General features: G+C 30.8%; 1 protein-coding gene across 1 annotated transcript; it reads right to left on the reverse strand.

Annotated features, from left to right (window-relative positions):
* Positions 1–4,499: 4,499 nt before the first annotated feature.
* LOC102583083 (PHD finger protein ALFIN-LIKE 2-like) lies at positions 4,500–10,937 on the reverse strand. Its single transcript, XM_006349391.2, has 5 exons — positions 10,714–10,937; positions 10,613–10,645; positions 9,707–9,929; positions 5,213–5,333; positions 4,500–5,004 (listed from the first exon to the last, which is right to left on the reverse strand). Exons 1-5 carry the CDS (start codon positions 10,805–10,807, stop codon positions 4,753–4,755), a joined length of 723 nt encoding a protein of 240 aa, XP_006349453.1. The 5' UTR covers positions 10,808–10,937; the 3' UTR covers positions 4,500–4,752.
* Between the last annotated feature and the right edge of the window lie 2,568 nt (positions 10,938–13,505).

The raw sequence follows: 13,505 nt of genomic DNA on the forward strand, positions 1-13,505 counted from the left end.
AAGCATCAAACTAATAATATCAAATTTATTATATCTGTGATTGAAAATTAGGTATACTACATATATTACTATATATAATAAGTGGGAATATCTACTACTTATCAACATGACAAGTGTTGGATGATATGTGTTTCATAGTGTTGTACATTCTTCTTTTTATGGTTGTACCTTTAAAATTTATATTATTGGACAATTTTAACACCATTAATTACCTACTACTTTATTAGCCAAAAAGTTTGACCTCATTTGGGCCCATTTATTATTTATATGTTTTCAATTTTCAATATATGTTGTTTATTTAATTCTTTTTTTCTAACCTTTTTATTTTAAACTTCTTGAAATTTAATTACCTATTTACTACTCTCTCTATGCACTTTTAATTGTTATGATTTCCTTTTTAGAGTCAAACTATAAGAATTTTAACTAATATTTTACAATGTGTTTTTTCATCATATTCATAGGCAAAAAATAACAATTTATAGTACTTGTTGTATAGATTTTGCATATTTAATTTTTTTTAAAAAAATATCGAATTAATACAATCTGAAACTTTGAAAATTAGTCAAATGGACTTTCAAAAAGCGCAACATGACAAATACAAGTGGACGGAGAGAGTATATTTTAGCTACAAAATATATTAGAGGTACAAATTTTTAAAAAAATTAAATTTTTATTGCGTTGACTCTTGAAATCTTATCATTGTCATATGAATTTGAACAAATTATATATTATTAAAAGTTACATAAAAGATGCTATAAATCACAATAATTAGCAATTAAAAATATTTTAAAATCATATAAGAAATTTGGTTGACTAATTGGAATAGAATAAGTAACATGTACTATTTGAAAATAATGTCAAAATTTCTAGAATTCACAATAAATTAACAACTGAAAATATTTATGATTATTCACGTGAATTGAAACATGAGTAACCTATATTATTCAAAACTAACGCAAAAATACTATAAATAACAACAATTTAATAATTTCAAATATATTTTTAAGAAAACATATAAAAAATCGACTGATCTTCAAATTCCATTTATATCACATAAATTAAAACAAAAATAAAATAAAATTATTGGGCCCGTGCTGGCACGGGCACCAAATATCTATATATATGTGTCACAAATGGAAAAGTCTCAAATCAAGGAAGCAACATATATCATTTACAAATGACTTAAAAAGCATTAAAAATTACAATAATTACCAATTTAAAATATTTAAAAGCTATATAATACAATACGTTGACTCTCAGAATTTTATCAGGCTCACATACATTGGGACAGAAAAAAATAACACATATCATTTTAAAATTATCAAAAAAGTATTATAAATAATAATAATAAACAACTTAAAATAACTGAAAGACGTTTTAAAAGGTTTAATTTTATAATTTTATCCATATCACATAAATTAGGACAAAGTGACCAGTAATGTACATTATTTCAAAGTTACATAAAAATATTATAAATCACAATAATTAATAACTTCAAACATTTTTTAAAAATATATGAAAATTTGGATGACTCTCCAAATTTCATTTGTGTCACATAAATTGAGACAACAAAAATAACATATATTGGGTCCATTTTGATTTATTTGTCTTATTTTTTTTGTTTTTTTTATATTTAAAAATTGCGTAAAATACTATAAATCATGATAATTGACAACATAAAATATTTCAAAAATGTTGTATGTGGGTAGTCTTATTATGCCTTAAATAGCGTCAAAGAAAGTACATGTTTGTGATAAAAAAACTTATTCCTTTATCAACGCAAACAATCGCTTCAAAAATTCCGTTATTAGCCCCAAAACATACCATTTATATTATTGGGCCCGTGCATAGCACGATATGTGTATATATATATCTCACAAATGGAAAAGTTCCAATCAAGGAAGCAACATATATCATTTACAAATGACTTAAAAAGCATTAAAAATTACAATAATTACCAATTTAAAATATTTAAAAGCTATATAATACAATACGTTGACTCTCAGAATTTTATCAGGCTCACATCATTGGGACAGAAAAAAATAACACATATCATTTTAAAATTATCAAAAAAGTATTATAAATAATAATAATTAACAACTTAAAATATCTGAAAGACATTTTAAAAGGGTTAATTTTGTAATTTTATCCATATCACATAAATTAGGACAAAGTGACCAGTAATGTACGTTATTTGAAAGTTACATAAAAATATTATAAATCACAATAATTAATAACTTAAAACATTTTTAAAAAAATATGAAAATTTGGATGACTCTCCAAATTTCATTTGTGTCACATAAATTGAGACAACAAAAATAACATATATTGGGTCCATTTTAATTTATTTGTCTTATTTTTATTTTTTTTTTACATAAAAATATTATAAATCACAATAATTAATAACTTAAAACATTTTTAAAAAAAATATGAAAATTTGGATGACTCTCCAAATTTCATTTGTGTCACATAAATTGAGACAACAAAAATAACATATATTGGGTCCATTTTAATTTATTTGTCTTATTTTTTTTGGTTCTTTTTATATTTAAAAATTGCGTAAAAATACTATAAATCATGATAATTGACAACATAAAATATTTCAAAAATGTTGTATATGTGGATAGTCTTATTATGCCTTAAATAGCGTCAAAGAAAGTACAGATTTGTGATAAAAAACTTATTTCTTTATCCACGCAAACAATTGCTTCAAAAACTCGGTTATTATCCCCAAAACATACCATTTATATTATTGGACGGGCCACATTATCTAGTATATATATAAAAAAAATTTGATGACAAGGGAAACCCGCAGCCGCTACCCTTTGGGTGCGCACAGGGTAAAACCCCCACTCTTATGCAATAGCTCGCAAATCACATAGGAGAGGTAAACCGCACCAGGCAAGCCTGGTGCGACGAGCTCGACCCAGAAGGCAAACCCCTTGCTTTCGCTGGCAAGGGGTTTCGAACTTGAGACCTCCAACATGGAAGTCCCAAGCTCAAACCACTGGGCCACCCCGAAGGGTCTAGTATATATATATATTAGAGTTGTCAGGTTGAAAGGATAACAAATGTCTCATTCATTTTTGGCCAACTTCATTTTAAAAAAATTAATTTTAGCCTTTTTTGTCTAAACCAAACACATGGGAAATTGAACATCCAACCATTTAGCATGTGCTTAATTCAGTTTGATACGAAGAAATATATTTATTATTTTTTTTATTGATTAAATTTACTTCAAAATGAAGAACATAAGAAAACAAGTTACATAAAAGTGTGATTCACTCTTTTGATTATCCTCAAACACATCTTATTCCACCACATCCTCCATAGTGGTATGGTTCATATATTCATCATTATCATCACACACTCTTATCTTTAGTATTTATCTGATTAGATATAAATGTGTTTCTAATAATATTTTTGACTTACTTGTCAAACACTAAAAAATATGTAAGAATATTATTGAATAGCACATTCGTGCTTTTCGCAAAGGTTACATTAATTTGTAAAAAATATTCAAACTGATTAAAATGTATTGACTTTTTTTCAACTTACACTTTTTTTTCTTGGATATATACATGCATATAAAAACATGTGTTTTTGACTTTAACAGAGCCATTTGCTTTAGTGTTGTACTTCGATTTGTATTCCATGGAAAGTTGAATGAGATGAAATACTGAGTCTCAAATCCCAATTTTTTAAAATCTAATTTGCTGGGTCGATTCAATAAAATTGAGGGCCTAAATTTTAAAAGTCAAACTTTAAAAAAAATGTCTAAATTATTTATTTTTTTAAAAAAAATTGTAAGATTTTTATAAGTTACTTTTTAAATTTTCTTTAGATGTGAAACCATTAATTATCATTATAATAACCGTTCTGTTTTAACAATTTCTTTTCGAGGAAAGATTGTGATATTTTTAGCTTATGATTTATGAAGTAAGAATATTTACAATGCAAATTTTCAATTAAAAATAATATATATATATATATATAACATAAAGTTAGAATGATAAAATTTAGCTCAAGAATTTGATAAGTTGATATAATGATATTGAAATAGTGTTGTTTTATTTCAATACAATGATTGGTTAATGCAATGTTTGAAATCTAGAAAAAGACACTAATTTTATTTTTTAGAATCTTTTTAATCATAAGCAGACAACAATAAGGTTTGCCCGTTTGGGAGACACATTATCTTGGGAGGCTTCAAAACACTTGCCCGTTTGGTAGACACATTATCTTGAGAGGCTTCAGAACGTTTGCTCATTTGAGAGACACATTATCTTGAGAGGCTTCAAAACGTTTGCCCGTCTGGGAGACTCATTATCTTGGGACAGGTGATCCAGCAATTCTATCCTCCTTGCACAAAACAGCAGTGTAATGTCCCATCCCAATCCAGGGCCCTTGAACCATGCTTGCATAGCCTCTGAGCTCTTCCCAGTCTGTCTTATGAAGATCCCAACAGCATTTAGCTAACACACCATTTTTCAAAAATCCAAAAGCATCAATTAGTTTATTCAACTACAAAACCATACAGTATAGGAACCTTTACAATAACTTAAAAGAGTTTTTCTATATATGGGGCTAATAACATCCAAACATGGATTAACAGAAGAAAGTAAAATTATATTTCCTTCCCAAGAGTCATGTAAGGAAACATCACAATAGAATATCAATCACAAATGTAAGATTGCTATACTATTCTGTTAATGGGTCAGAGCAACAGCACTTATGGCCCTCATGAAATAGCTACTGTACTCTGCTACGCTTCAAGCTGCACGACGGGCATTTATATTGCTTTATACTCTCAGCTTTAGCAGGTGTTATCTTAACACACTTCCCATGGAACCACCTCTCACAGATGTCGCAGCCAATCCAAAATTCATCAGCACTATAATTCCCACCACAGCTGCCACATAGTGTCTCACCATGTTCTTCTTCCTCCGGGTAACTTTCATCTGCAAGCTTTGGTGTGCCTTTGGCCTGACTATCACTAGATTTCTACAGAATGTAAGACCAAGAGTTTTAGTGCCCGGGGAGGAAGAAAACACAAATGTTAAATCAGGACATACTGAAAGAGAAACTATAAGGAACTCTATATAGAATTTAATGGTCTTAATCTCGAGCATTAATAATCTGAAGATTTTACAGTAAGCATATTAATACAAAAGGCACCACTAATTCAGGAATAACAGACGGAAAGTAATACCTTTGTACTACCACGAGATTTGCTTCCACTATCAGCAGTGGGCTTCTCTTTTACATGCTTTCTTTCTGCCACAATTTCAAAAGCCGTTGGAAGTTCATTGATCATGCTGAATAGACGCTTCCTACACAAGAAGCGAAAATTGCAAACCAGAATAATTCCTTTTTAGTTCTTAAGGATTGATAAATCACATTTCCTTTTGTCGAATAGCAGAAACTAGGTGATAAACTTTGTAATAGATACTAATCCAAACACTCATTGAGTAAACATAAAAACTAAGACAACTGGACTTTTTGCCTGACTGTAGCCAACCTACAAAAATAAAGCAGAAGAGACAAGTTGTCTTGCATTGGCTGCAGGAAAAGTTGCATAAGAAAGGCCACATGTAAAAAAGTTGCTCCCTCTATTCCAGATTATGTTACCCTATTTCCTTTTAGTCTATTCCTAAAACAACAACCTCTTTCTAAATTTGGAAACAATTCAACTCAAACTTCCCATTGTTATCCTTAATGATAATCTATTATAGACTCACAAATGTAATGGCATGTGTAAGACCGTCAGACTCTGTACATCGTGTTACTACTTAGCAGAGCCGGTAATCCCTTATATGTGCTTTCAAATGATCACTTATGGCCACACAAATGATATGACATTTTTAAGACCACAAGTTTAGGCAGAATATGCTTATACTATTAAGCTAAACACATAGAATGTATCCAGAATATTCTAACATATAACTAAAACAATTTTCTTAAGACTTTTATATGCCCTTTAAACTTAAAGTAGCTAAGCAACTTGTGTTTGCAAAACGAAACTGAGATATATACCAAGTTGAATACGCCAGAAAAAAATATTCTTAAATCATATCATATTCAAAATAACATCACTGCAATACTATCAAAAATTTGTTAGTCAGACAATAACATAGTATTGCCTGAATAGTGAACAATTACTGTAAATAGAAGTGGTGCTGGAATTCTTCACATGGATTTATTGCTGGTAATTTGCATATACAGAACAAAGACCAGAAATTCAAGGTTTAGAAGAGGATCTCATTACCCAAACTTTAAGTCCATTGAGTAAAAGAAAGGAATAGTGGAATACGACCTTAATGTTCAGAGAAAAGACATAAAACCCATTAAACCAGACTATAATTATCACTAAGAAGAAAGAAACGAAGAAGTAATTCCAGAAATGTTTTGCTTGAGAAAGATGGAACAAAACAGGAAAAGTAGTTGGAAGAGCCAGTCATGCGGGGATCAGGAGATGATTACCAGAAAAAGAAAAGAAATGTAAAATAGAGTCAAGGAAATTTTTTGGCTGGGTAGGTGGCATAAGACTGCCCACCAGTGAGGGCAAGCTATTTAGGTCTCTACTTTTTTTCAAATATATAGCAATGCTGTACCTTCTATACTTGCACCCAATTCATTGACCACTAGACCACACTGTTTTCTTCGCTTAGAAAAGTGTTCATTCTCTCAGGGATTTCCATAACTCAACTAACTCTTGGAGATGGTGCATTTCCAATTGGGCTTGGACCCTTGGATGCAGCTACTTGGGCCTCTAGAAAGAGCGTAGATCCTCTTAATATATGATGTGAAAAATCGGGGATAAAAAGAGAACTTGTCTTGAATTGGTGATAGGCAATATACAGGAGGGCTCCATTTGAGGCTACTAGAACTAAGGTACTACATGAAATAAGGAAAGTTACCTAATTATTGAGATTCCTAATTATGACAGAATTAAGATGAATATTTTATGCTATTTATCGAAGCACATAGATCGAATGTAGAAAATTCTAACATCACTATATTTATCTAAATCCAAAATTAATGTAATGCGGCAGGCTAATACAAGCCTATGGAGCTATAGACTAGAAGTGGAGAAGAACTAGACAAGACAAAGAAGGACAAATATGCCCGTTTAAAGCTGCATTATGAGAAACATCTCCCATTTCATGGTTTCCCATCTACAGGAACAATATACAATTTCAAATAACATGGGCAACATTTCAGAAATCATCCCTTTTCATGGTCTCCACAGAAGCCCATAGTAGAGTAGGCAGTAGCCATAGAGAAATCAAATACAATAAGAAGCAGTAGCAGACATAACATGTCCACAAAAGAAAATAATCTCCGCAAAGAGTCAATGTATGAGCAAAAGAACTTGCAACAATCTCCAGTGACTCTAAAGCACAGCTAAAATTACTGAACAATCAGATGGTAATCACGAAAGATAAAACATACAGAAAAATGTTAAGGGGTAAAGGTTTGTTCTTAACAGACAGTGGGAGTTATGGATATATTTCTTCTTCTATTTTTAAAGTAAGGAAATGTAAAGGAGTACAAAAGGAGGTAGTGAAAGCATACAAACTACAGAAAGCGGTATCTATTACAATCTTAAAACTTCTATAAAATCTGTGTACTGAACTAAGCCTCAATATTTCCCCTACACCAAAAGTATAGATTTTGAAGACATCTATATTTTACAATAGCTAAATGATTCTTCTGATTCTCAAAACGTCTCGTACTCAGTTCCAACCAAATGGTCAAAAAGTTGCAAAAAAATTGGCTTTCAACTTTGCTTCAGATTATTCCTGAGTTTTTATTCTACCAACAAAACAATAGATCTTTCACCACTCATATTCAGGAATAGATCCCATAACTGTTTTGTATGACTGCATGCAGAAACAGATTTTCTGCAGATTACTGAGAAATTTCACTGAAGAAGCAACTATTGCACAGAGGAATTCCCCTATCTGGCATCTGCAACATATCTTGAGTTAAACATGCATTTCTAGCTGCAATCCAACAAAAACAAGCTACTTCAGAGGGTGCTTGTGATTTCCATTACATCTTTTATGGTCAAAGTAAATCCCAGTAACATATTTGCTTTAGCAATAGACTATAACAACTCTGTCCAAATCTGAGAATTCAACCTACTAGCACCAACGATCAAAGAATCCACCTAATGTAGAAGTTGATCAATTTCGAGAACTTTCAATCATTAAAGTTTTTCCTAAAACTGAATCTCAATTATTCCTATGTATGCTACTCTTCATACACTTGCTACTGTACACTGTTTATTCCTTCTTATACTATACAATGTAAGAAATTCTGTTCATCAGTTTATCACCTCCGGACAAAATATGTTCAGAATTTGATTCAAACTCCAATTTCTAACCTTCATAAAAGAATTTCAGAAATTTACGCCATAATCAACTTATGTGCTCTGATAATCCACTTTTTGAAGGCATGGACACTGCTCAGGGTGTCCAAGATACTTCTCTACCATATACCATCGATAAGCTGCTTCCTCATTTCCTCTCCATCTCCACAAGCATTTGAATAACAAACTCTTGCTATGAAGTTTTAGATTTCTAACTCCCAAACCATCACTTTTCTTGACCTTGAAAACTTTCTGCCAATTTACAAAATGGAACATTTTCCAATCAAAATCTCCTTCCCAACGAAACTGACTTCTCATGGTCTTTTCAACACAGCTAGGAATGGGAAAATAGTGACATCAAATATGTAGGAATTCTATCCAATACACTATTGATTAAAGTGAGCCTCCCAAGAAAGGATAGGCACTGTTTTTCCGGGGGCTAGCTTCTTAGCACATCTATCTAAAACTCGTTGCCAAATCCTTTGATCATCAACTTCATACCTAGTAGAAGCCCAAAATGAACAATGGGGAATTTCTAACTTTAACTTGGGCAATTCATTTTATGTTGCTGTCCCCATCAACACTGAAAATGTTGCTATCCAGTCCTGCACACTCATGTTACTTATTGGTGCATAAAGAAAATGCCATAGATTCCTTGCATCAAGTCTTACTTAGAGTTCTCTGATTTAGGATATCTGAAGAAAGCTACATATATCTAAGGAGAGCCTATATAACTTTTACTAGGGCTGGGCAGTGAACAATTTGAGGTAAGTGTGAGATTTAGAGAACCCTAAGGCTTAAGATACATACTACTCACCACTGTTGGAACAAAATAAGCTCAAATAGAACAAAATACACAGAGGATTCAAATTGCTGGACCAACTCGTTTGTGATTAAGGCATAGTTGATTATTAATGAATTCTCCAAAAACACGCAGCACCAAAAACAAATTTTAGAGCAGGATTTTGGGACATACACCCTGCTATAGTCAGTTCCATAACCACTAAAACATTCAATTTTATCCATTTAGCAACTTTACTTACATATTTGATAAAACAAATATCAAATTTCTTAGCATGAGACGACAAAAGAATAGCAGGAAACATTGGGGAGTCACAGAGAGATAACCCATACAGAAAAAGTAGCCTATATCCTCTTTTAAGAATCAAGAAAAATATTACTGTAGTTTGTATTACAGTAAAGAGAGAGATCAGGTAGATTGCAGCTTAGACAAAGAGAAACAGTGGAGAGTGAGCCTGCATTTCCTAAAATCATTTTGCACTTCTGTGTATACCAATTTATCCTAATTCCAACGAACAACAAGAGTACCTTTCATTTTGGTTAAGACGAGTTCCAAAAAAGAATGCCACAGAAAGCAACCAACAATCACTGTGCACAGCAACCAATGAAAGCCAATCTCTCCGATTCATCCCATCCCTCGCAAAATTTATCCCTAGTGCTGGCTCTGGTAGCTCAGGTGGGACTTCTTCAGCAGGAAGGTTGACTTCCCAGGTCTCATTGGGATGTCCATATAGGCACAAATTTTCTTTCTCTACACCCACATAATAAAACATGAATCACACAACAATCAATCAGAAAAGTAAGGACCATACAAATTCAGGACACAAAAGTTTTTTTTCCTAAATTTACAAAAACTAAATAAGCCACAGGCCAAGTAAAACCTTTTAAAAATCCAATTTGTTTTACATTTTGTGTAGTAGGCACAAAGCATGAATTCAAGTCCTAGTTATAAACCAACTCCGGTATTTAATGATAAAGATCAGCAAAGTAAGTCCATTATTTTCTGAGTTCCGAAGTTGGAAACACTAAATTTCTCAACTATCAAAATACTAATGTTAGCATTTCTGATATTTTCCAAGCAAACCAATTTCTTGTCATTTTCATTTCAACAGCAGGTCATCCACAGTTAATTTAACTTTAACAAATCCAATCTGAAAATTCAGTTCAAACGAAACAAAACACAGAGGCGTAAACTGAAAAATGCTGCCAATTAAATCTATCTGAGGAAAAAATCAATCAAATATCCCTCATTTCCAAATTAATTGGAGCTGATTATACGAATCTCCTGTTTCATTCCACTTTATCCAACTCCATTTCATTCCAATACTAACTAAAACAAACCCAAATCCACTCCATAAACTAAAAAAAACTCATGCAATTCAAAACTCAACAAGCAAATCAACCAATCTAAAACATAAACTAACTTCAAATTACCTGGATCGCATAGATTATAGAATTCATCCACATCTGAAACAAATCAAAATCAATTTTTAGACAAATTCCAAAAAATTAAAAATAAAAAGTAAACGAAGTACCATGTGTTAAAGCTCGAACTACTCCAGAACGACGAGAGCTATAATCTTTGAAGATCTCTTCTACAGTTTTCGGATTTGAAGAAATAGATGACATTTTTTTCAAAAAATACAAAAAAAAAAATATGCTGAGATCTTCAGCAAAGGTAAAAAGAAGATCAGAGAAAAACTGATCTTTAAATACAGATTTATATTAATGAGAGAGAAAAGATTAAATTGAATTTGGACAGCGTTGAGTTATTTTTGGTAAATGTTTTATGTGAAATATAGTTTTTTGACCACTTAATTATATTTTGTCGGATTTGTAAAATAATAAAATTATTTTTTTTCTATTTAAACTTGAGTAGTTTTTTTAAATTGATCTATAATATATTCAGCCGAATATTTTGTTAGATTTGTAAGAAGATTGACTAAAAATCTTCTCTCTTTTTTTAGCAGAAAAGATATAATTAAATATTTTATAAAAAAAAAACTTGCATAATTTTGGAATTTATTTTTTCCACCAGATTTATAATAAGCTTGCATAACTATATTTTCTAGTTTTAAAATAAAATATGTTATGTTTCATTCTAAATTTTATCATTTGTTGGAAGTTGGAACTTTAACGTTTTGCTAGATCCAAAATTCTGAAGTCTGAACTAAAAGAGAAGCAAATAAATGAGAGAAACAAAAGAAGAAAAAAACAGAAACAATAGTCACATAGAAATTAGTAGAGCTGTCAATATGGGCTAGCCCATCCCATCCGGGCTAATTCATACAGGCTTTGACATTTTACGGGTCAGGCCGGGCTAGCTCATTTTTGGTGTGGGCCAGAAAACGATCGGCCCAGCCCACAAGTACGTGGGCTACAGGCTTGCCGGGCCAGCCTACTTTTCTTTAAAATTATATATTTTTTATAATTATTAAAATTAAATTATAAAATTATAATTTTAAAAATATTATCATAAATATCGACAAAACAATATTACATGGTGTTAATGTTACTACTTGGTAATCCAATCCACAAATAAAATTGTCTTTATAATATTTATTAAGTTTTTTCAAATAAAAGTATAAATATCTGAATAGAAATATTAACATAATTGTTTTGTTACATTAAAATACAAAAAATGTGACAATATTCCAACCATAAAAAAGTTAAAAATAAACTCCTTAAAAAAAATCATGAAACTTATGGCATATCTAACACATCATGAAATCTATGGCGTATCAACACTTCATGATCATCTTCATCAAGCATATCTGAATCAGCTTGTGGCAAGGTTGTCTTAACATCTTTATTTTCATCTGCAATTTATATGCGGTTTCAATTAGTTAAATATTAAATAGATTTTGAGTTTGGACTCTCTTTAATTTTAAAATTATTTTTATTTGGCCCACGGGTCGGCCCTACCTATATTTCTCAAGCCCCACAAATCAGCAGACTTATTCAGGCCGGGCTAAAAAGCCCTTTTCTTAAATGGGCTCCAAAAATCTTAGCCCAGCCCTATTAAATCCCGGGTTAGGCCAGGCCGGCCCAACGGGCCTAGCCCATATAGACGGCTCTAGAAATTAGAATGCCTTTTTTCTTTTTATCTTTTTTTTTTAATTATATGCATCGTTAGTTTCCAAAAGATTATAACTTTAAAATATCTTATTTAACAAATATTTAATAACACTATCTATATTATATTGAGATCACCCTTATTTGACAAAAAAAATCCACAAGAGTGTACAATTTTATTTAATAATTCACTTATATTAAAGGTAGTTTTGAAATATTGTAAAATCTTTTCATATTATTTAATAGTGATGTGGCGGTATCAGTCAAACTACATCACATAAATTAAAGATCCACTTCAAATATATAGATTTCACTTCAAAAAATTAAAGATTCAATGCGCAAATTTCCAGTCAAACTTAAACTATATATTTGACTCTCGTAAAACAAAGATTGTCACATAAATTGGGACAGAGGGAGTAACTATTTATTTAGACCATCTCCAACCCACTTCTATTTTACTCTCCATTCTCTATATTTGGAGAGTAAAATAGAAAATACGCACTCCAACCCACCTCCAAATCACTCTCTATTCTTCAAATTTAGAGAGTTGAATAGTAGTTCTCCTCACACTCTCTATTTCATTTTTTCAATATTTTATGATTATTTTCATTACTTTCCAATTAACATATTATTTTACATACAGTTTCATTAATTAAATAGCTAATATTCATAATTCTTTTTAAATGTAATATAATATTTTTAAAAAATATATTATTTAATATATACTACTTTAATTTCAAATTAATATATTTTTTATAATTTTCATCAATAATATTTTATTATTGATTTTCATTATAAAGAATGCACAAAATTAAAATGGTAAGAAGAAAATTTAATTTAAATACAAGATAACAATACAATACATAACATAATAATTTAAATACAAGATAAAATACAATACATGACATAATAATTAATTCACGATGAAACAAGAATCATGTCGAAAAAATGTTGAACGTGCATTCGGAGTTTTGCAATTATTGCAAGACCGTCACGTTTTTGGAGAAAGGAAATGCTACATGATATAATGACTATTATACTGCACAACGTGATAATTGAGGATGAACGTGATCTTAATGCACCAATTGAAGATGTTGTAGAGGCTCCAACTCCAACGACAAAAATTGTGGTAAATAAAAATCTCCGATTTGGACAATTTTTAGTTGGACATAAAAAAATTAAGGACAAAAATGTTCATCTTGAACTCCATAATGCATTAATAGAGCATTTATGGGAGCAACGTAATAATTTC

The sequence above is a fragment of the Solanum tuberosum genome, unplaced genomic scaffold, assembly GCF_000226075.1.
Source record: "Solanum tuberosum cultivar DM 1-3 516 R44 unplaced genomic scaffold, SolTub_3.0 scf00106, whole genome shotgun sequence".
Classification (NCBI taxonomy): domain Eukaryota; kingdom Viridiplantae; phylum Streptophyta; class Magnoliopsida; order Solanales; family Solanaceae; genus Solanum; species Solanum tuberosum.